This window comes from Eupeodes corollae, chromosome 1 (assembly GCF_945859685.1).
Source record: "Eupeodes corollae chromosome 1, idEupCoro1.1, whole genome shotgun sequence".
Lineage (NCBI taxonomy): Eukaryota > Metazoa > Arthropoda > Insecta > Diptera > Syrphidae > Eupeodes > Eupeodes corollae.
In genome coordinates this window covers 234983050-235004729 of record NC_079147.1, presented here as the reverse complement: position 1 = coordinate 235004729, position 21680 = coordinate 234983050, and the positions used below count along the sequence as shown (strand labels likewise).

The 21680-nt window shown below is 36.9% G+C and overlaps 1 protein-coding gene and 1 long non-coding RNA gene across 2 annotated transcripts in view; one reads left to right on the top strand and one right to left on the bottom strand.

Moving 5' to 3' along the window:
• Positions 1-648: 648 nt before the first annotated feature.
• The window catches only part of LOC129941329 (kinesin-like protein KIF12), a 72698-nt gene continuing 51666 nt past the window's right edge, over positions 649-21680 (bottom strand). The window contains exons 5-10 of the mRNA XM_056049967.1: positions 16125-16266; positions 8964-9200; positions 8330-8897; positions 7981-8098; positions 7746-7915; positions 649-806 (exon numbers count right to left, since the gene is read on the bottom strand). Coding sequence (XP_055905942.1) covers positions 794-806; positions 7746-7915; positions 7981-8098; positions 8330-8897; positions 8964-9200; positions 16125-16266 — 1248 coding nt within the window. The 3' untranslated portion in view covers positions 649-793. The remainder of the gene's footprint in view (positions 807-7745; positions 7916-7980; positions 8099-8329; positions 8898-8963; positions 9201-16124; positions 16267-21680) is intronic.
• Positions 13271-14278, top strand: LOC129941417 (uncharacterized). The gene is made up of 3 exons (XR_008780860.1): positions 13271-13300; positions 13455-13777; positions 14009-14278. It is a non-coding gene; the product is annotated as an uncharacterized LOC129941417 (long non-coding RNA).

Sequence of the window (21680 nt, the reverse complement as noted above, 5' to 3'; positions counted from 1 at the left end):
ATGTTCAATAATCCATTCAACGAACTCTCTTCTCTGTCACTAGTCATTAGGCTTTAATTGTGTTAATTGAATTTTGTAAGCATGAAGACACAGATCTTTGGTGAGTATACGCTGTAGAGAGGTTCTTGAAATTTGCAATTCTTGTCCACGACGTCGAATTGAGGTTCCAGGATTGTCAGCAACACTCTCACGCACTGCTTCGACATTCACATTTGAACGGCTTGTTTTTGGCCGACCAGTGTGTTTGGCGTCTCCAACGGATCCAGTCGCCATGAATTTTTCAATTAATCTCTTCACAGTTGACGAAGTTAAAACACTATTCCGACCATATTTTGTATGAAATTTTCGAACTGCAGCCGCCAAGCTTTCACTATTTTTGAAATATTCTTTAATAATGAAGACACGTTGTTCTATCGTGTAACGCTCCATTTTTAATAACCCTATACTGTTAGCTGTCAAATTGCTTTTTTTTCAGGGTTGCCAACATTTCACTGCACAAATGGTGGCAAATTCAAATCTTGCGTTAATTTTGGGACACCCTTTACAAACAATTCTAAGCAAGTCCAACATTTATTTTCAATACATGCAGAAACATTTAAAATTTTATTGTTAATACTTACACAATATTTGTTAAAACACACAAGTACCTTCTTTTCAACTATTTATTATTTTAGTATGTTAAAGTTAGTTTTAAAAATACATTATTAATAATCAAAAATTTCTTATGGTAATTAAAAAAATATTGTTTGCCAAGTTAGTAATTGAAATTGTTCCCCATTCCTTATGACGATGATTAAACCAGCATACTAAATAAAATTGGATTAAGTTAGTTAGTTATTAGTTAGACAATAAGTTGACAATATTAAACTACTTATTAATTACTGAAACGAAATAAAGTCTTAATAGTTGTGTTAATTAGTTGTTATATGTTTCTACATTTTTATGCAAATATTTTTTATTTGATGCAATAGAAATTTGAAATTTCTGATTTGGGTTAAGTAGTTTTTGACTAAAGACAGGTGTTTTTTTTTAAGACATGTGGTTTTCAGTCTAGCAATTCTTGGTGAAAACATTATCTCGCGTCGTGGACCTGAACTATTTTTGTGAAGTTATACGAAGTTGTTAATCTATTTAGATTCGACAATTGAAAATAATCGGCACGTTATTGTTAACACACGGCCCCAATTACTCCAAATAGTACTCGAAAGTTAAAGAATTGAGCCTTTCAGCTGGAATTTATTCGAGGTGAGGTTATAGTGGCTGTCCAAGATGGAAACGGACACACTTAGGCCAGTTTAATGGCCCATGGTGATACCACTTGAATCTTGAGGCTTCCTCCTAAGCTCAATGGAACCAGCTTGAGTCCCTTACGAAACGTGAGAGGCTGATTATACCGATATGATTTAGATCGTTAAATAAGAATTCTCCTAGGTAATTCTTGCGTTTTTGAGCTAGAGCAGGGCATGTGCAGAGAAGATGAAGAACCGTTTCGTCCTCTTCCTCGTCCATACAGCTTCTGCAAAAGTCATTGAGAATGCGTCTCGTGGCGTGCTTTCCTATTAGACAGTGTCCGGTTTTGACACCTATTATCGAGCTTATATGCGATCTGCTTGGAGAGAGCAAGCACCTTGAACGTTTTAAATCCAGTGTTGGCCAGATGTTTTTTGTGACTTGAAACGTGGTGATGTTGTTCCACCTATTGCCTGCCCTCCTCACAGCAGCGTCTTGCATTAGCAGCAGTTTACAAGCAGTGATTGGTATGCCAGTACTTGCCAAACGTGGTAGGATGGGCTGTACTGTACCGTTCCTGGCGAGTTCATCTGCCTTACAGTTACCTGGAATGTCTCTATGGCTCGGCACCCAGCAAAGGTAAATATTAAACTGTTGCGCTATCTCCATTAGAGATGATCGACAATTATGGACTGTTATAGAGTTTGTAGAGACAGAGTCCAGAGATTTGATAACGGCCTGGCTATCAGAGAAAATACGGATATCAGATGTTGATATCACGTTTTCTTTGAGCCAAGACAAGACTTCTTTTATCGCCAAAAGTTCCGCCTGGAACACGCTACAATGATTGGGAAGGCAGAATGAGAGACTTAATTTCAGTCGTTCACAGTACACACCTCCACCAAACCCTTTATTTTGTTTTTGACCCATCTGTGTAAAAATGGATTGACTCCAAGAATGTCCTATCCTCCCAAAAAAATCTGGGAGGTAGTCTGTGTGCTTTGGAATTGATTCTAAGTACCTTAGAATTACGGAGTGGCCAATGTTGTTGTTAGTCCACTGCGACGAAGCCTTGAGGCGAATAGCAGAGCTTGCAGCTATTTGTTTGCTAAATATGTCAAGAGGTGTAAGGTAGAGCAAGGTGTCCAGTGCCGAAGACGCTTATACATAGGCAAGCTGAACGTTGGACTTTATTTAGCTTATTCCTGTTTATACCTTTCTCTAAAGCAGTCCACCATACTGCCACACCGTACGTTAAAATCGTTCTGATTACCGATGTGTATAGCCAATGCGTGATTCTGGGCTGTAAACCCCATTTATTACCAATAGCTTTTTTGCAAGAAAAGAGAGCTACAGTAGCTTTTTTGACTCTTTCCTGTACGTTGAGTTTCCAATTTAGTTTTTTGTCTAAGACAAGACCCAGGTATTTAGCCTCGTCTGAGAATTTTAATTGGATTCCTTTAATATAGGGAGGGTTGACAAATGGAATTTTGTATCTCCTCGAAAATAAGACCAGATCGGTTTTGTGTGGGTTAACACCCAGTCCACACCGATCAGTCCAAAGTATTAGTCTGTCTAAGGCATTTTGTAAGAGTTTTTTTTTTTTGGATGTTAAGATGCTTTCCTGAAACTGCTATAGCAACGTCGTCCGCATAAGCTATCACTCTGAAACCCTCCGCATCCAGACTAGTTAGGATTTCATTTACCACTAGGTTCCAGAGGAGAGGGGATAGAACACCACCTTGCGGTGTCCCTCTATTAACGAATCGTCTACTAGAAGAGTTGCCCAGTTTTGAGTTAATTATTCTGCTAGTAAGCATTAAATGAGATGTCAGTGCAGATGTGATTGCAGATGTGTCCACGTTGTTAAAGGCACCTTCGATGTCAAGGAAAGCAACCATAGTGAACTCTTTATGATGGAGGGAATATTCGATGGTGCGTACCAAAGTGTGTAACGCTGTTTCTACCGATTTGCCTTTACAGTAGGCATGTTGAGACGAAGACAGAAGTCTTGTATCGATACCTGCCCTTAAATGGATATCAATCAATCTTTCCAAGGTTTTAAGAAGGAATGATGATAGAGTTATAGGTCGTAGATCTTTAGGATTGACTTGGGAACATTTACCTGCTTTAGATTAAATTATACCATCTGCAAATTTTACTAGTGTTATGATCAAACGACATAAGGGAATGCAACTGTGTTTTTTGAACGCAAATTGAAATATTCAAACATGCAGTGCAGCTGTCAGTTGCACACACAAATTTGAGCATCTGATATTTTGACATATGTACACTTGACTTGATAGAAGGGTAGAGTTTTCTAGCCTAACTTTGCAGTTCTCAAAAAATTTGGTTTTATTGGACGGCAAAATTTATAACAACTTGTGAGACGACATCTAACAGATACATCGTGATCATTCCGTTTGCACCCTAAGTCAAACACAGATCTCATTCCTTTTAAATTATCTTCCCCTTCTACATCTATTCCTTCATTCTTACATTCCCAAAACTATGTCTGCTATCACTCCCAATTAGTATCTGATAGAATAAAGTTCATTTTTAATACACAAAAGACAATTCTTTATCTTTTTATTAATTCATTTGTGAATCATAAGATTACACAACTGGCTTATCAGATACAAATTTACATTACATTGAATCCCTGAAGTCATCTGAGTTGAAAGAATATAGTTAGCCGCGCATCTGTCAAAATCGACAAACAGTCAACTTTTATAATCTCGGAATCACTTCAATAGCCATATATATTTTCTGTCATTTTCAATTTAAATAACGATTCTTACTTCTAGGGTTATATCTAGGGTACATAAAACTTGGAACTTTACTTCATAAACTTCTATCTTCAGACCATCGTGCCAAGGCCATACAAGACATTATTGTCTACAAAACACTCCTCAGTCAAGCTTCAAGTCCATCAAGATTGTATTTTGCATTTTAAGGAAATATAACTTACACAAACCTTCAAATGAAAATACAGAAAATCATGCAGTAATAAAGTTCAGCTTTTAGTTGCATGAAAAAACATGACGAATTGTCATTTTGACATAAGCAGACTTGACTTGATAGCTAGGGAGATTTTTCTTGACTAAATTTCCAGTAAATTTTCTAAAAAAAATACATTAATTGGAAAGCAATTTTTTTGCAACTGATGTTAAAATGATAGACATGTGCATTGAAGAAGACACAAGCGTCCAAAGGTTTTTCTCAAAACCCACCTCTGTCTCTCAACTCCTATTCTCACCTCCCCGTGGTGAACATTGGGTGACTAGTACCTCAACTGGAGATTGAATTCTAACCCCAGTGGAAAGTTGTTGGGGGCAGCAAACGAGAGAGGGGGGAGAGGTGTTTCCACTAAGGCATCTCTCCTTATCCAGGCGGCAGCGGACGAATTCTCGAGATGGAATCAACGGTGGCGTCTACAGTTCCAGTTCCAGTAAGGTTGAACTACTTAGTGAACACCTTATAGGGCTTCTTCGACATATTCGAAGCCCATGCCTGTAAGGAGCGGTTTATCCGGCCTTCCATCCTTGGAGTAATACTAAGGATCTGGCCCTCCAAGTTGGGGGTTGTGCCGTCGGGGTGACTTCCTGGCCACGTATAAACCTCATAGTTGCGAAGCACCAACAAGCCTCGCATACGGACGGATTTACTGTTGACAACCTACGCAAACGCATTAAGGACAACAAACTTCGGATATGCACGTGGAATGTTAGGTCCCTTAACAGACCACAAAAAGAGGATGAAAAATCATTGGAGCCAGACTTAGGCAAAAAGTCTTGAGCTATAGGTGCATCAATGAGCGCCTCATGACCATACGCATCTAGGCTTAATTCGGCAATATTAGCTTCATATGCGCGCACGCCCCCACAGAAGAGAAAGACGACAAAACCAAAGATATGTTCTTCGAGCTCCTAGACAAAACATATGAGCAGTGTCCTACGATATTAAAATTGTCCTGGGCGATGTTAATGCCAAGCTAGGAAGGGAAGGCATTTTTGGTGGAAAAATCGGGAAAAACAGCCTGCACGACGACACTTCCGACAACGGATTCAGGCTCATTGATTTTGCTGCGGGCGAAACGTCATGGTAGCGTTTTCACCTAAACATCCACAAAGGAACTTGGAGTTCTCTAGATCAATCTACCGTCAACCAGATTGACCATATTGCGATCGACGCCAGACACTCTTCCAGCATCATGAATGTCCGAAATGAGGAGCTAACATCGACTCGGACCACTACCTCGTTGTAGCCAAGGTAGCACTCGGGTTTCCAGACCCAAGGCAAAACAGGGAGGTGCTGGGAAATGTACAAAGTCGAAGGCTATAATCACAAGAGATTGCCAAATCCTTTCCCGACCGAGTTACAAGTAACCTCTCTCGAAGTTCTCTGCCGCCAACACAATGTATCGAAAAGCAAAGTCAAAATTGCCAATATGGAATCTGAGAAGCCACCTCTAATGTGCTGGGTTTCAAGCAGCCACCAACAAGGAAAGCGGCTCTGCATAAAAGGACGAGAGCTGCTCATAAGCTCTATGAGCAGAAGAGGCGAGAGGAGCACCGACTTCTCAGAAGGAAAAAGAGAGGGCATGAGAAGCGTTCGGTCGACGATGTTGAGGGGTTTAAAAGCAGGAAAGAAGTTCGAAAGTTTTATGAACAAGTGAAACGAAATTCACAGATACATATACCTAGAACCGAAGGCTGCAAAGACTAAAGTGGAAACATCATAGTAGAACCGAAGTCAATGCTGTGGATTGGGAAGGACCACTTCTGCAGACTGTATAACGGCGACGACGCCGACGAACCGAATTACGCTGTCAGGCAGGATGATCCATTCAACGAAAGCCAACAATCCCGTCCTCCCGACTCAGACGAAGTAAGATTTCCATATCTAAGCTAAAGTCTAATAAAGCCGCTGGAGCAGATGGCTTGAATGCCGAGCTCTTTAAAGGAGCTGGAGATAAGTTGGTTAGGAGCATGCACCAACTTATCTGTAAGATATGGTCGAAAGAAAGCATGCCCGATGAATGGAACCTCAGTATTGTTTGCCCGATCCTGAAAAAAGGAGGCCCTCTAAACTGCACCAACTATAGAGGAATAAGTCTACTTAACATCGCCTATAAAATCTTCTCTGCCATAATATGTGAACGTCTAAAGCCCATCGTCAATCAGTGTGGTTTTAGACCAGGAAAGTCCACAGTTGATCAAATATTCACATTACGGCAGATCCTGGAAAAAACTCAAGAACACCAAATCGACACCCACCCTCTTTTCATCGATTTCAAGGCCGCATATGACAGCATCTACAGGGACGAGCTGTATAGAGCCATGTCCAGTTTTGGCATCCCTGCCAAACTCGTCCGTTTGTGCAGGATGACCATGGAGAATTCACGCTGCTCCATACAACTTAACAGAACCTTTCGATGTCAAACAAGGTTTTAGACCAGGGGATGCGATGTCATGCGATTTTTTTTAACATCGTGCTTGAAAGAATAGTGCAGAGCTCACACGTCAACACTAGAGGCACTATCTTTCAAAAGTCTGTCCCATTACTAGCATATGCTGATGACATTGACATAATCGGAAGAACTCAGCGTGATGTCAATGGGGCCTTTGTGAGTATTGAGGCAGAGGCGGCAAAAATGGGTTTAACGTTTAATGAGGGCAAAACAAAGTACAAGTCTTGGTCAAAATGTCACCATCGAAATACGTAACTTTGAGGAAGTCAAGGACTTCGTCTACCTAGGCTCCGCTGTAAACGCAGAAAACAACACCAGCGCTGAGATCAAACGCAGAATAACTCTTTATAACCGCTGTTTCTTTGGACTAAGAAAGCAATTGAGTGGTAAAGTACTCTCTCGAGGGACCAAAGTGTTGCTATAAAAGACCCTTACCATCCCCGTCCTGCTATACGGTGCAGAAGCATGGACCATGACAAAAGCGGATGAAAGCACCTTGGGTCGCTTCGAGAGAAAAGTTTTTCGTGTGATCTACGGTCCCGTATGCATCGAAGGGGAGTGGAGGAGAAGATGGAAAGCCGAGCTGTACGGGCTGTACAGCGACGTAGACTTAGCCAAAAGAGTAAAAGTCCAACGACTAAGATGGCTGGGTCACGTAGAGCGCATGGAAACCAATGCTCCGGCCCGGAAAGTCTTCGAATGCACACCCTTAGGACAGCTCAGTAGAGAAAGACCGCGGATCAGGTGGCGCGCTAGTGGAAACTGACCTCACCCAACTTGGAGCGCGAAACTGGAGGCATCTAGCTAGGGACCGAGCTAGATGGAGAAGTTTGTTGGGTGAGGTTCTAGTACACAGTGGACTGTAGCGCCACCTTAAGTAAGTAAGTAATTTGTTTGCAGCTGACCAATCAGATACTAGTCGTCAGATAGATTTGGTCTTAACCTGCCCAATGTTTATTATAAGAAAAAAATAGTTTGCCCTTCGTATTTTTGTTTCGTATCAGTTATAATAAAAAAATATGTGTATTTTTGTTTCACTTACTCTGGCATGTATCCATCAGTTTCATTTTGTCGCTTTTTGTTATCATACATTCGAAAATTGTCCGCCATATTCAGAATATTCTTTCCGATTCTCTTCTTATCGATTGCTCTCTGATCTGCCTCAGAAATTCTATCTTTATTTTCCGAAATCCTTCCAACAAGGTCCTTATTCTGAAACAATTTCAAATTATCATAAATCAAGAGGAATAGACTTCATACAAAAAACATTATTTTACCATAACCGGAGGAGATTCAGAATCTCGGGGATTTGTCCAAATTTCTGTATCACCATCACTTCCTGAATTTGAAGATAGTGCTGGGCGAGCTGGAATTAACGGTGAGCGAACACAAACTCTGCAAAAAATACATTTAAAAGAAAGAAAAAACTAATTTTTGAAGACCATGTTAAATGGTCTAAAGAAAATGAAAACAATTTTTGTTTCGAACATTTTAAAAATATGTTATGTATTCAAGTTATATGCATGTAAATATATACGAAACTACGAGTATTAACACTTAAATTATAAAAGTATTCTGATTGTGCGTTATCTGATCACTTTCTTTGGTTCCATTTTGAAAACCTACTTGTTAACATCCTCGAGCTTTTTGAGCAAACGTTCATTCTCCCTGCAGACGATCTCCTGATCTCGCATTATTATTTCCCTGATTGTACAAAGATGAGAGTTCTCCTGTCTCAAGGTCTCGTTCTCTTGCATGTACAGCTTTACCAAATCTGCCAAATCAGATCCATCCAATTCCGATAGCCTTTCTAAGGCAACCTTAGGCAAATTAGGGGCTATTGTTACAGGCATATCTGCAGTGACAGATGTTTCATGGTGGAGATTGAGAGCTGTTTTCAAATGTTCATTTTCTAGTTCTAAGGAATGGATATCACGCTTGAGAGTCAGAATTAGAGCCTCTCTGGGGTCCATCATGATGACGGGCTTGGTTCGGATTAATTTTGCTCGTGCAGCATATCGAAGAGTATTTAAAGTTTCAGCATAGTTGTACTGAGATGGCGAGACACAAGCTATCATCAAAGTAACTCCATTTCCTGCTAGACTGTCTGCTAGAAGCTTTGTTAGCTGACTATCTCGGTAAGGAATGTGCCCACTGCGTTTTCTGGTGTCGCTTAGAGATGCGATACAATAGCCTTGAAAAAAAAAAACAAAAAAAATACAAACTTCAAATAAGATCAATTTATTCATTTTACACTTACCCAAAACCATGAGACTTTTATTGATGTTATTTGCCTCCTCTAGAGTCTTGCCTTCGCTAAGTGTTTTCTTTGTCAATTCGCTTCCCGCTAAATCGACAAAATTTATTTTACCATGTTTCGAGATAAAAACATTTCCATCAGCTTGTTGTTCAGAAATAATGTGAACCGTTAGAATAGTATGTGATCGTGAAGAATGTTCATTCATTTGGTGGCACCCGGTTGCACGATTTCGCATTCCTTAAAAGACAGAAATATTCAAATTTTATTTATAACTTTCTTTGACAAAAAACACAAAAAAATAGTTGGCTACAGAACAAGTCTTCAACTTATACAAATTCTAATATGTATGTATTACAGCTAAACTTTATAGTCCAGTCAAATTTTTACCATAAAACCCGAATGGTAACATAAATAAGGGTAGTTTCGATTTTTTGATATGTTGTTGGGGTTGGTAAGCTGTTGAATAATCTAAGTTTTCTAATTCCCCCACCACCGCACCGCGGGCGCAGCCATCTTGAAAAAACTGCTCAATTTTTTGACTTTTTCTTGTGCTTTCAAAATATCTCTTAGAGTATTGGTTTGAGAAAAACTTTAGGCCGAAAGTTATTAGTTATAAGATAGGGCCAGTAAGATATTTTTTTATGTTTTTGACCTAAGACTTATGTCATTACAGTTCTACGCACTTACCATCACGCCACGGGTAAAATAAATAAATTGGGTGGCGCAAAAGCCAGTTTGAGAACTAGGGCCCAGTGACTGACAACTCTCAACCATTGTGCGACTGTGCGAGTACTGTTGTCAGGGTTGGAAGGGACCTACAGTTTTAAGCCGAATCCGAACGGCAAATTTGAGAAAGCACTTTTCATGACAAGAATTATTCAATTCCTCGCAAGAGGTAGCATAGGCAGGGATCGAACCCAAGAACTCTGGCAAGACAGTCCATCGCACGGGTACTACACCACGGCTACTACTCCGTAAAGTTTTATGTATTATAATTTTTTTTAGAAAATTGAAAATAACTTAAACTACATTACCTCGCCCTTAGTAGACAAAAATTCTTGTTTACCCTGAAAGAAATATTTATCATATCAAACTGTCACACTTTTAAAATGTTACCCATGCAAAAATATTACAGGATTGAGTGTTTCAAGATTTTGATTTAAGACTGATTACACGTACATATGTAAATTCTTCGATGTCACTCCCAGCAAACTGAACTGTCCACATGCTCAACTCATTAATATTTACTCTTATTATATTTTGGAGATTTGTATATCAACCAATTATATTTAAACAAAACTGTTCAACCATTCAGACCATGAATTTCTTTTTTGAAATCAAAGTAACCCTCATCACAATTCAAAACTTAACTGATCATATTTGAATTTACGCATACATATTAAGGACTGAGGTATGAAAAGTGCATACCATACGTGCATACATTTCAAATTTATCCCGCGTCCTGAAAACATAACGGGGTTTGTGTATGTTAATACGAGGAAAGTAATTGTTTTGTCCAAAGGTCCATCCAATTACTCGGATACGCAGAAAATATTGACATAATTGGAAGATCAAAGCGTGATGTCAGTGGAGCGTTTTTGAGCATTGCGACGGAAGCGAAGAAGATGAGTTTAGTGGTCAATGAGGGCAAGACCAAGTATATGCTGTCATCAAAAAAGGACACTGAACATCGACGTCTTGGACAAAACGTCACCATGGACAGCTATAACTTCGAGGTAGTTGAGGACTTTGTCTACCTTGGCAACGCTTTAAAATCAGACAACGTTAAAAGTTAATGAAGAAGCAAAGTCCTCTCTCGAGCATCTAAAATCACCGTCTATAAGACACTCATTATCGCGGTTCTCATTTATGGCTCTGAGGCCTGGAACTGTCAAAGAGAGATGAGAGCGTCTTAGGATGCTTCGAGAGAAAAATTCTTCAGGTGATTTTTGGTCCCGTACGCATAGATGGAGAATGGAGGAAAAGATTAAACGACGAACTGTACGGGCTGTACAGCGACACTGACCTAGTTAGCAGAATTAAATTCCAACGGCTTAAATGGTTTGATGGTTGGAAAATATGTTATATGACGGTAATGTATATGACTTTTGAGGGCTGTCATTTTTAATATCTGTTGAAGCACAAGCAGTTCATCAATCTATTATTGAATTTTTTAAACTAATTTTTTGAATTCACTTAAAATCTATACCTAAATTAACTTTTGACTTAAAACTTAATATATTTTCAATTTGATATTAGTGCTTAAACTTTATTTTAAATGTAAAACTTAAAGTCTAAACTTGAATTAAAGAATAACATTCTAAAATATAAATAAAAAATCATTGCGAGTATAGCTTTAAATTTGAAGATCCTAAAATTATACTAAAATGCTTAAACTTTCAAATTTGCCGCCGCTAAAAATCATCGGCCATCTTTTAATATAACAAAAAATGAACTTAAACTAAGAAATCAAGAAAGAGAAAGAAGAAAATAAAAGAAGGATCGGGCATTCAAGCACTGATCACCTTAACGAAAAGTTTAACTTCGTTTGTTTTTTTTCTTGCGTGCTTTTTTTGGAATCCGTTCTACCGTCGTCGTCGCTCTTTTTTTATTGGTCGAACTATCGGAAGACTTTTTATTTTGGAAGTAAGTAGAATAATTGATTTATCTGCGAAGATTTTCTAATCAGATCATTCGCGATTAAAATCTTAGCAGAGCCAGTGAAAAAAGCTTTGCTCGTACATTTTGGTAGCAATAACAACCGAAGAATAATTGCATGTGGGCCCCGGCGAGTGAAAAAGCTTTGCTCGTACAATATCTGTTACTTCTGACAGCTGTCACTCTTGAAATCTGTTACTCTTTTGACGTGTTACTTTTGACATCAATCACTTTTGACATAAATATGTCATTTTTGACATCAATCACTTTTGAAATCAATCACTTTTGACATCGGTCACTTTAACAGCCGTCTTTTTTGACATCTGTCACTTTTAAAACCTGTCACTTTTGGCAAGTGCACTTGGTGACTGACCATGAGCAAAGCCCCAGTTTTAGTTCACTAGCTGTTAAAAACACTTTGCTCAAATCCACCTGTTCTTTATTTTTGTTATTCTGATTGTAGTAAGCGTGAAACCAAAAATTTTCTTATCGAACTTCAAAAAATTCATAGTTCGTAAAAGTGTCGGGAGTGAATAGTAAAATTTTTAAATAATTTTATTTGCTCCCGATAAAATGCAGTATGTGCTGTGAAAAACATCTTAAAAAATGTAAGAAAATTTTATTTATATATTTTAAATGTTTATCTCTAATAATAAAATTTTAAAAATTTAATTTAGTGGCAGAGGTTTTGCTTTTTGACAAAGCAAAACGAAGAAGCGGCCAAAAAATCAGCATCCCGATTTCTACATGGAACTGAACGAATCAGATCGTATTGTAAGTATTTTTGTTTTTGTTTTTCTATTGATTTTAATTGTTTAAATTGCATTATTATTTTTATAGCGGCCCTTAACAATCAAAACTGAGACAAAAATTAGGCAAGATGTGAAGATTGAAAAGGGCGAATACGATCTGATTCTGAAGTTCTACATGAGCTTCTGGAAGCCTTGAAAGAATAATTTTATTTATATATTTATTTATTTATTTATAATAATATATTTTTTTTTATTTATATTAACGAGGTCAGAAATAATGAGGGATCTGATTGTCTCGAAATTAATATTGGTGATCGAAACATTATGTTAAAAATAATTCTAGTGTATACGAGTAGATCACAAAGTTGCTCTACATCCAATTAAGTTAAGGGATAGAACTTATAAAAGCAGACTAAAATCTATATGTGTTGATAATAAAATATGCGTTACCAATAAGGAACAGACGAGGATAACGGCTGATTCGGCGACTCTAATAATTGATTATGTGATATCAAATTCCAAACAAATTACGGCAAAAACCGAACCTAAATTGATAATAAGAGACCACGAAACCTTTTGATTTGAAATTAATTTAAAAAAAAAAACAATAACCAAACAAAAATTATTGTGAATAGTGAAATTTTTAAATAATTTTATTTGCTCCCGATAAAATGCAGTATCAGCTGGTAAAAAAACATCTTAAAAAATGTAAGAAAATTTTATTTTGTAGTATAGTTTGAAGAGACCAAGTGTGAGAAGACCACTACGCTTGGTCTCCACTTTAACGATGGCAACTACGCCTTACTTTATAAAACTGTAGCCAACTTCATTGTAAAATTAAAATAACCGCAGCCAACTTCAGGCAAAAAAACGAAGATGCATTCATTCGAATTCTAGAAGCCAACCGCCATTGACGCCATATTTTTTGTAAGATATTTTCCTAAGAAAAAAAGAACTAAATTATGAAAAACCCAGTTTAATAAACTTGTGAAGCAACTAAACTTCTTTTGTTTTTATATATTATAATTCATGTATTTTAAATGTTTGCCTTTAATAATAAAATTTTAAAAATTTAATTTAGTGGCAGAGGTTTTGCTTTTTGAGAAAGCAAAACGAAGAAGAGGCCAACAAAAATCAGCAGAAAGAAATTAAAATACTGCAACCAGATTTTTCCAAGAAACTGAACGAATCAGATCGTATTGTAAGTATTTTTGTTTTTCAATTGATTTTAATTTTTTAAATTGCATTTTTATTTTAATGCATGATTTTTTGACATGAATCATTTTAGCGGCCTTTAACAATCGAAACTGAGCCTAAAACTAGGCAAGATGTGGAGATTGAAAAGGGCGAATACAATCTGATTTTGAAGTATTACATGAGCTTCTGGAAGCCTTGAAGGACAAGGTATTTTAATTTCTTTTTTTATATTTATTTATTTATTTATTTATTAATTTATAAGTTGAAATAAAGTTTTTCGTCGGCTGTTTTGGTCGCTGTAATTTTTGCAATGGAACGAATAAGTTACATTGCAAAAATTGCAGCTACCGAAAAAGCCTACCGAAAACTGTGTTTCGGCTTTTTTGATCGCTGTAATTTTTGCAATGAAACAAATAAGTTACATTGCAAAAATTACAGCGATTGAAAAAGCCCAAGGAAGACTATACTTGTATCTTCATATATACTTGTCACAATATAACACAAATTGGTCAATAAATCAACTCAAATGAATATTTTTTAATGCATGGAGTTTATCGTCCTTGAAACGCATTCTTTCTCTATATAGCTTTTATTATTTTTTATTTTATTTTAATGCATTTATTTAATATTATTTATTCTCGAGTTTCTTTAAGTTGTTGTTCATTTGAAGAATTAAATTATCAAAATAAAAATATGTTAGTTTTTTGGTAAAATTAACACAATTTTAAATCAATTGTTTGTTTTATTTCTTATAAAGGAGAAGAACACGAACACAAAATGTCTTGACAGGTAATATTCCTCAGGTTTCAGAATCATAACAACGCTACCACCTTTCAAATAAGCTTTCTCTTACTCCAATTCACACTATTATTTGCTTGAGAGACTCTTGAAATTAAGTAGCGTCCAACGGCAACATTCGTTTTTCAGAAACAATTTTTTAAGGCTGGCCAAATACAAATTAATGTTCAAGGCAGCCCCGATTTCCTATTGGATGAGGCTTCGGCTTTGTCCCCAAATATAGGTATATTCAAGCTGGTCAATTTATTGATTCTTGCTTTGAAATTCAAAAGGTCGTCTCACAAAAATGAAATATGTATGTAAAAACGATTAATTCTATTTTTACAAAATTTGTAACTTACGCAAACATTCTTAAAATTGCAATTCCAATGACACACAAAAACAAGATGCACCAAATGCAGGAATTCTAAGTTGTCAGCTATTGGGATTTGATATCAATTGGCAACATATTCAGCTGGGATAGCTTTATGATAGGCAAGAAAGTTTTGAAGCTGGCGGAACGATGATTTTTTATATGTATTTCTCTTCATATAAATATATTTAATTTTATTTTATTTTAAATTTTAAAAATCTGACTTTTAAACGCTAAGTAAATGTTTACAAAACTCAAAACTGTAGATAAACAAAATTAAACAAGTTGTTGTTTTGGAAAAAATTAATCTGAAATCAAAAACGTATTCAGGAGAATACAATATTATGAATGATTATAGATTACTAGAAAATGTAGTAAGGGTTTAAATGTTCATGATATTATAAACGACAATTTGTCCATTATATTCGAAAATAAAAATGGCCATTTGTTTTAAAAGATGAACCAAACATCTTGGTTTTAAATTCAATAAAATGAACCGGATTGTTTGAAAATATGTTTCATAAGTGCTTGAATTGTTTCCAGATTGCAGCTCCTAGCGGCCAGTTGACATCGCTAAGACGGCTGATAACTCGATTTGTTAATTTGATCTAAACGTTTGTTACCAGCCTCATTTTAAAAGAAAAATGTTTGATAGTTCCAAAACTCTACAATAGAAATTTATTTGCCATACATCTATGTATTTAAAACTTACGACTTTCATATTACTACGCAGATTGAATCAACAAATATCAAAACTATTCAAAAATTGGAATTCTCCTACATTGGATAGATCATTACTTACGGATCCTCCTGTAAAATATAAAATCTATAATTTCGACTAAATGAAAGAATAATTAATATTTTTAAGTTGCAAATTTCTCTTCCTATCGAAATGAACTGAATGAAAAAAGAAATAACACCTTATTAAGTTAACTGCGTAAACATTTTACAAAACGAATCAGCAAAACATCAATCTGATAAAAGCTCGCTAACCAATTGCTATACTTTCTTAACTTGTAATTTGTAAATATTTTATGAAGCTTTTATTCCCTTCCATACACATAAATAAGTATATACAAAAATTAATAGCAATAATTCATGCAGTCATTAAATACTCTTCAAATGGCGGCTTCCATATTCCATATTGAAATCGACAGTCACAACGACCTTCGGGGTTTTTGTTTTTTAAAAAATCAATATTTCCTTAAAAAAGAAACAAAACCTTACACAATCCCCATTAAAGACCAATATACCTTTTTTTATAGGAAGGACTACAAAATTAAAGCAATTTGCATTTGCAGTTCATAATATTTTTTAAACAAATCGATTCATATGGTAAAAAAAGTGCACTCAACTAACATACTGTGTGACAATTCAAAAATGTATTGCAAAACAGAAGCTTACCTTCTTCAAGAACGGCCAGCAAATCATCAAGTTCCTCACAGTCCACGGTGAAGAGGTTCTCCACAAAAAAACCACCCGACTTTTTCGACCACCTTACTGCAAGTGGTTTGCGAGCTGATCCTGGGTTGAGTAAATCAATGACCTGCAATTAAAACGTATTGACCTCGAATCAGTAAACAATAAAATAGATGGGCTTAATCGAAAAATGCTGTATTCTTACAATGTTTGAATTTGTGTATTTTGACGTCATTCTCGGGAAGGCGACACACGACGACGACGGTGAAGGGAAATTTAAAATTCATTGCAAATGGAAGTGGAAATTAGTTTTGAAAATTTCAAAGAATAGTTAGTTATTATTTTCAGCGACACGACTGATAGGTAATTATTATTAGAAAGCATAAAGGGTCGTCTATGAGGTATTTGTGCAAACTGATTTGTCCCCCTTTACGATCTTAATTCTTTGACATTAAGCTGAAAGGACTTAAGTCCGAAACTGGTTACATAGACTTAATGCACTTGAGACGTTAATATCAAAACGAATATGAATTTTTTCCGTCTTGCTGTCTTAAGACAAAATTAATACGATTTTTAGCAGACTCAAGTTGTAAGTATTAAACGAAAGAGACCAAATCAAAAACCTACAATAATGCAATTTTTGTATTTAAGGCCTTTTTATCTTACGCCAAAGAATTGTGGAAATGGAAGTTCTATCTATAGAACATTGAAGTCTTGAGAATGGACACAATTTGGAATTACAAAGAACAATGGCATTTATGAATTTCGTCGATGGAAATATTCCTTCAGAAGTGAAATTCACAACAAGTTCCGATATTTCTGTTAATGCCACTTTTAGTGGATAGTTATAAGCTATCATTGATTTTCATTATTTTTTATTTATACTCCGAGCATAAAAAAACTGAGAAAACTTTTATCGGATGTTGACTTAGATAATAAAAAGCCATCCCAACTCTTCAATGAGCTTAAGGGCCTAGCTGGAACTTCGGTCGGAGAAGAATTCCTAAAAAGCATATGGCTTCAATTTATACCCACAGAAGCCATTTTAGCGGCCTGCAAAAGTGAAGACGTCATAAAACTCATACAGGCAGCTGACACGATTCTTGAAACCACATCAAATGGAAGCCATATATCCAGAATTGACCATCGTGATGCCACTTCTCTTCATGAAGAAAGTCTCATATATAAAATCGAAGCACTCAGCCGCCGAATCGACAAGTTTGAAAATAAATATCACCGGCATCGCAACAAAACACCATCTCGCTCACGCCCGCCATCGAAGCTAAACACCATCACACCACCGAGACCCAACAGAATCAAACGGTAAACGTTACGACATAATATGTTGGTATCATTACAGGAACGAAGACAATGCAAGTGCAGTTATAAAAATCCAACCGGTTCAAAAAACCTTTAGAGCTGTCACCATCCTCGGTGACAAAAGTTTGTATGTTTCGGATAAGACAACACACAAGAAATATTTAATTGACACCGGTGCTGACGTCTCTGTCTTGCCCACCAAAAAACATCAGAAGTCTCTTCATTGCAACACCACACTCTTTGCTGCTAACGGAACAAAAATAAAAACCTTCGAAAGCCAACGCTGTCAAGTTAATCTTGGACTACTACAGACGTGGTACAACCCATTATAGGTCCGATTTCTTACGACATTACGGCCTTATTGTTGATGTCAAGAATAATGGTCTCATTGATGAAACCACCAAGTTGTCTACGACTAGGAAGTCATCCTCAGGTAAATGCGAAATTAAAACTTTTGATACTAAACACCTGTTTGCAGATTAGCTCACAAAATTCAAAGATCTCCCTTCGCTAAACACCACTGGAACTCAGAGGAAATCTCTCACGGAACACTGCATTGCAACTGGAGGACCAGGGGTTTTCGCTAAATCTAGACGAATATCACCAGAAAAGCTTGCAGCCACCAAAGCGGAATTCGCATATCTTATGGAAAAGGGCATATGAAGGCCATCAAAAAGTCATTGGGCGAGTCCACTCTACATGGTTAAGAAGTCAAATGGAGACTGCGGTGACTTCCGAGCACTCAATGCGAACACGTTGCCTGGCCGATATCCGCCTCCATACGTCATGGACTTTGTTAACATTTTAAACAGAAAGAAGATATTTTCAACGATCGATCTGGAGCGTGCGTTCCATCAGATCCCGGTTCGAACAGAAAACATACGAAAGATCGCCATAACGACACCGATTGGTCTCATAGAATACCTTTATGCCTTATGGCATGAGAAGTTCAGCACAAACTATGCAACGCTACATACACGAAGCTCTAAACGGTTGGAACTATGTATTCCCGTACATTGACGACATACTGGTTGCGTCAGAAGATGAGATTGAGCATTCAAAACATCTTGAAGAAGTTTTTGTTCGACTTCGTGAGTATACCCTTAAAATATATCCTTTAAAAAGCCATTTTGAAAAATCGAATGTAAAATTTTTGTGATACTCCGTTGATCAACATGGCATCAAACCCTTGCCTTGAGAAGGTTCAACATATTGTAGAATTTAAAAACCTTCAGTCGCCAAAGATTTAAAAAACTTCTGGCCATGATCAATTTTTAGAGGAAATTAATTCCTAATGCCATTGTTAGTCAAATTCCTCTTTTTAACCTTGTTCAATGTAATAAGAAGAATGATAACAACACACCAATGAAGTGGACACCAGAGAGCGACATCGATTTTGAAAAGTGCAAGTCCGATTTAGCCAACGCTACTGTACTTACATATCCCATTCCGAACGCAGCGCTTTATCTGTTTACTGACGCATTAGATAGTGCAATTGGGGCCGTGGTAAACCAAGTAACTAACAACACTTCTGAACTACTTGTATTTTTTTTCAAAAAAACTCACTGAATCCCAGAAGACACGGAGCACATACGACATTGAACTCTTGGCCATGTACGAGGGCGTGAATCATTTTCGACACCTATTGAAAGGAAGATCATTCTCCATCCACACCGACCACAAGTCGCTTATTTATGCGTTCCAGCAAAACCTGAGTAAGGCATCACCAAGACGTATTCGGGAACTCGACTTCATCAGCCAGTTCACAACATCACTTTTGCATGTTCCTGGAAATCAAAACGAAGTAGTAGTAGATTTCTTATCGAGGATAAACGCAGTTTACCTTTTTTAACCAATCAATTTAGAAGTGATTGCGAAACAACAGATTGTAGATACCGAAATGAAGTCTTTACTTGAAGAAGGTAACTCAACTTCATTACGTTTTAAGCTTCTGCCATTTCCAGGAACAACAAAATATAAAGATCCGACCGTTTGTCCCCGAAAGCAGCAGAAAAACAGTTCTCAGAAACCTGCACAGCCTTTCTCACCCTCGAATTAGAGCTACTCTTCAACTCCTTCAAGAGCTATTCGTTTGGCCCAAGATGAGAGGAGATTGCACAAAATTCCTAAAGAACTGCATACAATGCCAGAAATAAAAAATCAGTCGACACAACAAAGCACAAATCGCTCCCTTCAGTTTGACATTTAAGTGTTTTAGCCATATCAACATGGACATAGTTGGCCCTTTGCCTACATCACACGATCATAGATCAATACACCCGATGGTCAGAAGCGTACCCTATGGAAGATATCAGGTCAGAGATAGTAGATCAAAACCTACTCCATGGTTGGATATCGTAATATGGAATTCCATTACAAATAACCACTGATTTGGGACGACAATTCGAGTCAACACTGTTTGGCGGGCTGAACAAAACTTTAGAAATAAAACACTGCGGAACAACATCTTATCATCCGCAATCCAACGGGATCATCAAACGCTGGAACAGCTCCCTTAAGGCTGCCATAATGTGCCATGGAACTGCCGACTGGTTCCAAGTCTCGCTTGATTTGAGGACGTCCTTCAAAAAAGACATGGATGCCACCCCAGCAGAACTTCTCTATGGTGAAACAATTCGGTTACCAGGAGAATATGTTTCTGAACCGACAATTAAAATAAATTAATTGGGTGGCGCAACAGTCCGTTGTGAACCAGGGTCTAGTGACTTACAACTCTCAACCATTCCTGTGTGCGAGTGCTGTTGTCAGGAATGGAAGGGACCTACAATTTCAGGCCGAATCCGAACGGCTAGTTTGAGAAAGCACTTTTTTATGACAAGAATTACTCTTGAAGGTTTTGTCAATTCCTCGCAAGAGGCACTACTCGCGAAAATTAATTTTTTTAAATTAAGGTGCATGACAGTCCAACGCACTAACTATAATGCCACGGGTACTACCGACAAATAACTTTTAAAATTCAGAAGACTGTAAAGGAATTGCGAAAAACCATGCCCACCTTACGACCGACAAGAACCAACCAACATGTAAGACCCAAATTTTGCGTACAGAAGTCTTTAGAAAAATTTACTCATGTCTTAATAAGAACTGACAGTGTTAGATCTTCACTTCAACCACCATACGAATACGAGGAATCTACCACCCAAGACTTCGAAACCTAATCAGACACTTGCTACACCGGATCAAACAACAACTCGATCAAGCCAAAAAGTCATTATTCCATCCAAATATCACTAGTATATGGAATCTCTACCAGCGGGGATTTAAGAAGAATAGCTCTTAATAAAAGTAGATGTTAAGAAGAACGGTCTAGGCTTTGTACATACGCATCTACAAGCTTATAAAGATAAAGCAGGTCACTGAAAGTAAAACTTACAGGTGGGAATACACAGAAAATGGAATGCTTTCAAGTAAATGATTATATCAATTTCTTCAGTAGTCTAGGTCCTACACACTTTTAAAGCTACGTCCCTGCAAACAACACCTGACCTACAATAATTGGTAATAACTAGAAAAGAACTTCTTGCTGAGTAAACAATGTTCAATTGGTTAGGAGTGTCATGGAAAAATAATAGAAGAATAATTTCATGTGCATTTGCTTGCATGCATGCATATTTCTAGTGTAAACATTTGCATTGATGATATGTTTTATATTTTATTAACTTACGTAAATTTGGTACAATGCAAAAAAAAAACATTTTTAAATAATTTATTACATTCATTTTTTAAAGTCATGAAAACTGCATGTATGTGCATACTGCCTTTTGCAAAGAAATGTGGTAGCAGGGTTTGAAAGTCTGCTAAACAAAATTACTCATATATAATGGAAGAATTGCCATTTTTTTGGAACAAATTTGAACGCATGACTAAATTGGAAAAAATTTTTGGTTATCGTTCAAGGTTTTATTAAAGTTTGCTAATTAAATACGGAATATTAAAATAAAGCTAGCCATTCCTCTGCGGAACGAAATAAAGCCGACAAACACTTCAACAAAGTTGGACAAATATTAAAAATTTATTTCCAAAGTGACTGTTGTGTAGACCAAGTAGTGTTTTTTTTAAAAAAAAGATGTTTTGGCAGAAATTAATCACCTACCATTCATTCTGTATGCTAGTGGACACTCATATGGTACTTGTTATCAGCTCCAAGTGAGAGTCTCAATCCAAGAACATTAAATCAATCTTAACCACTCTTCACGCTTG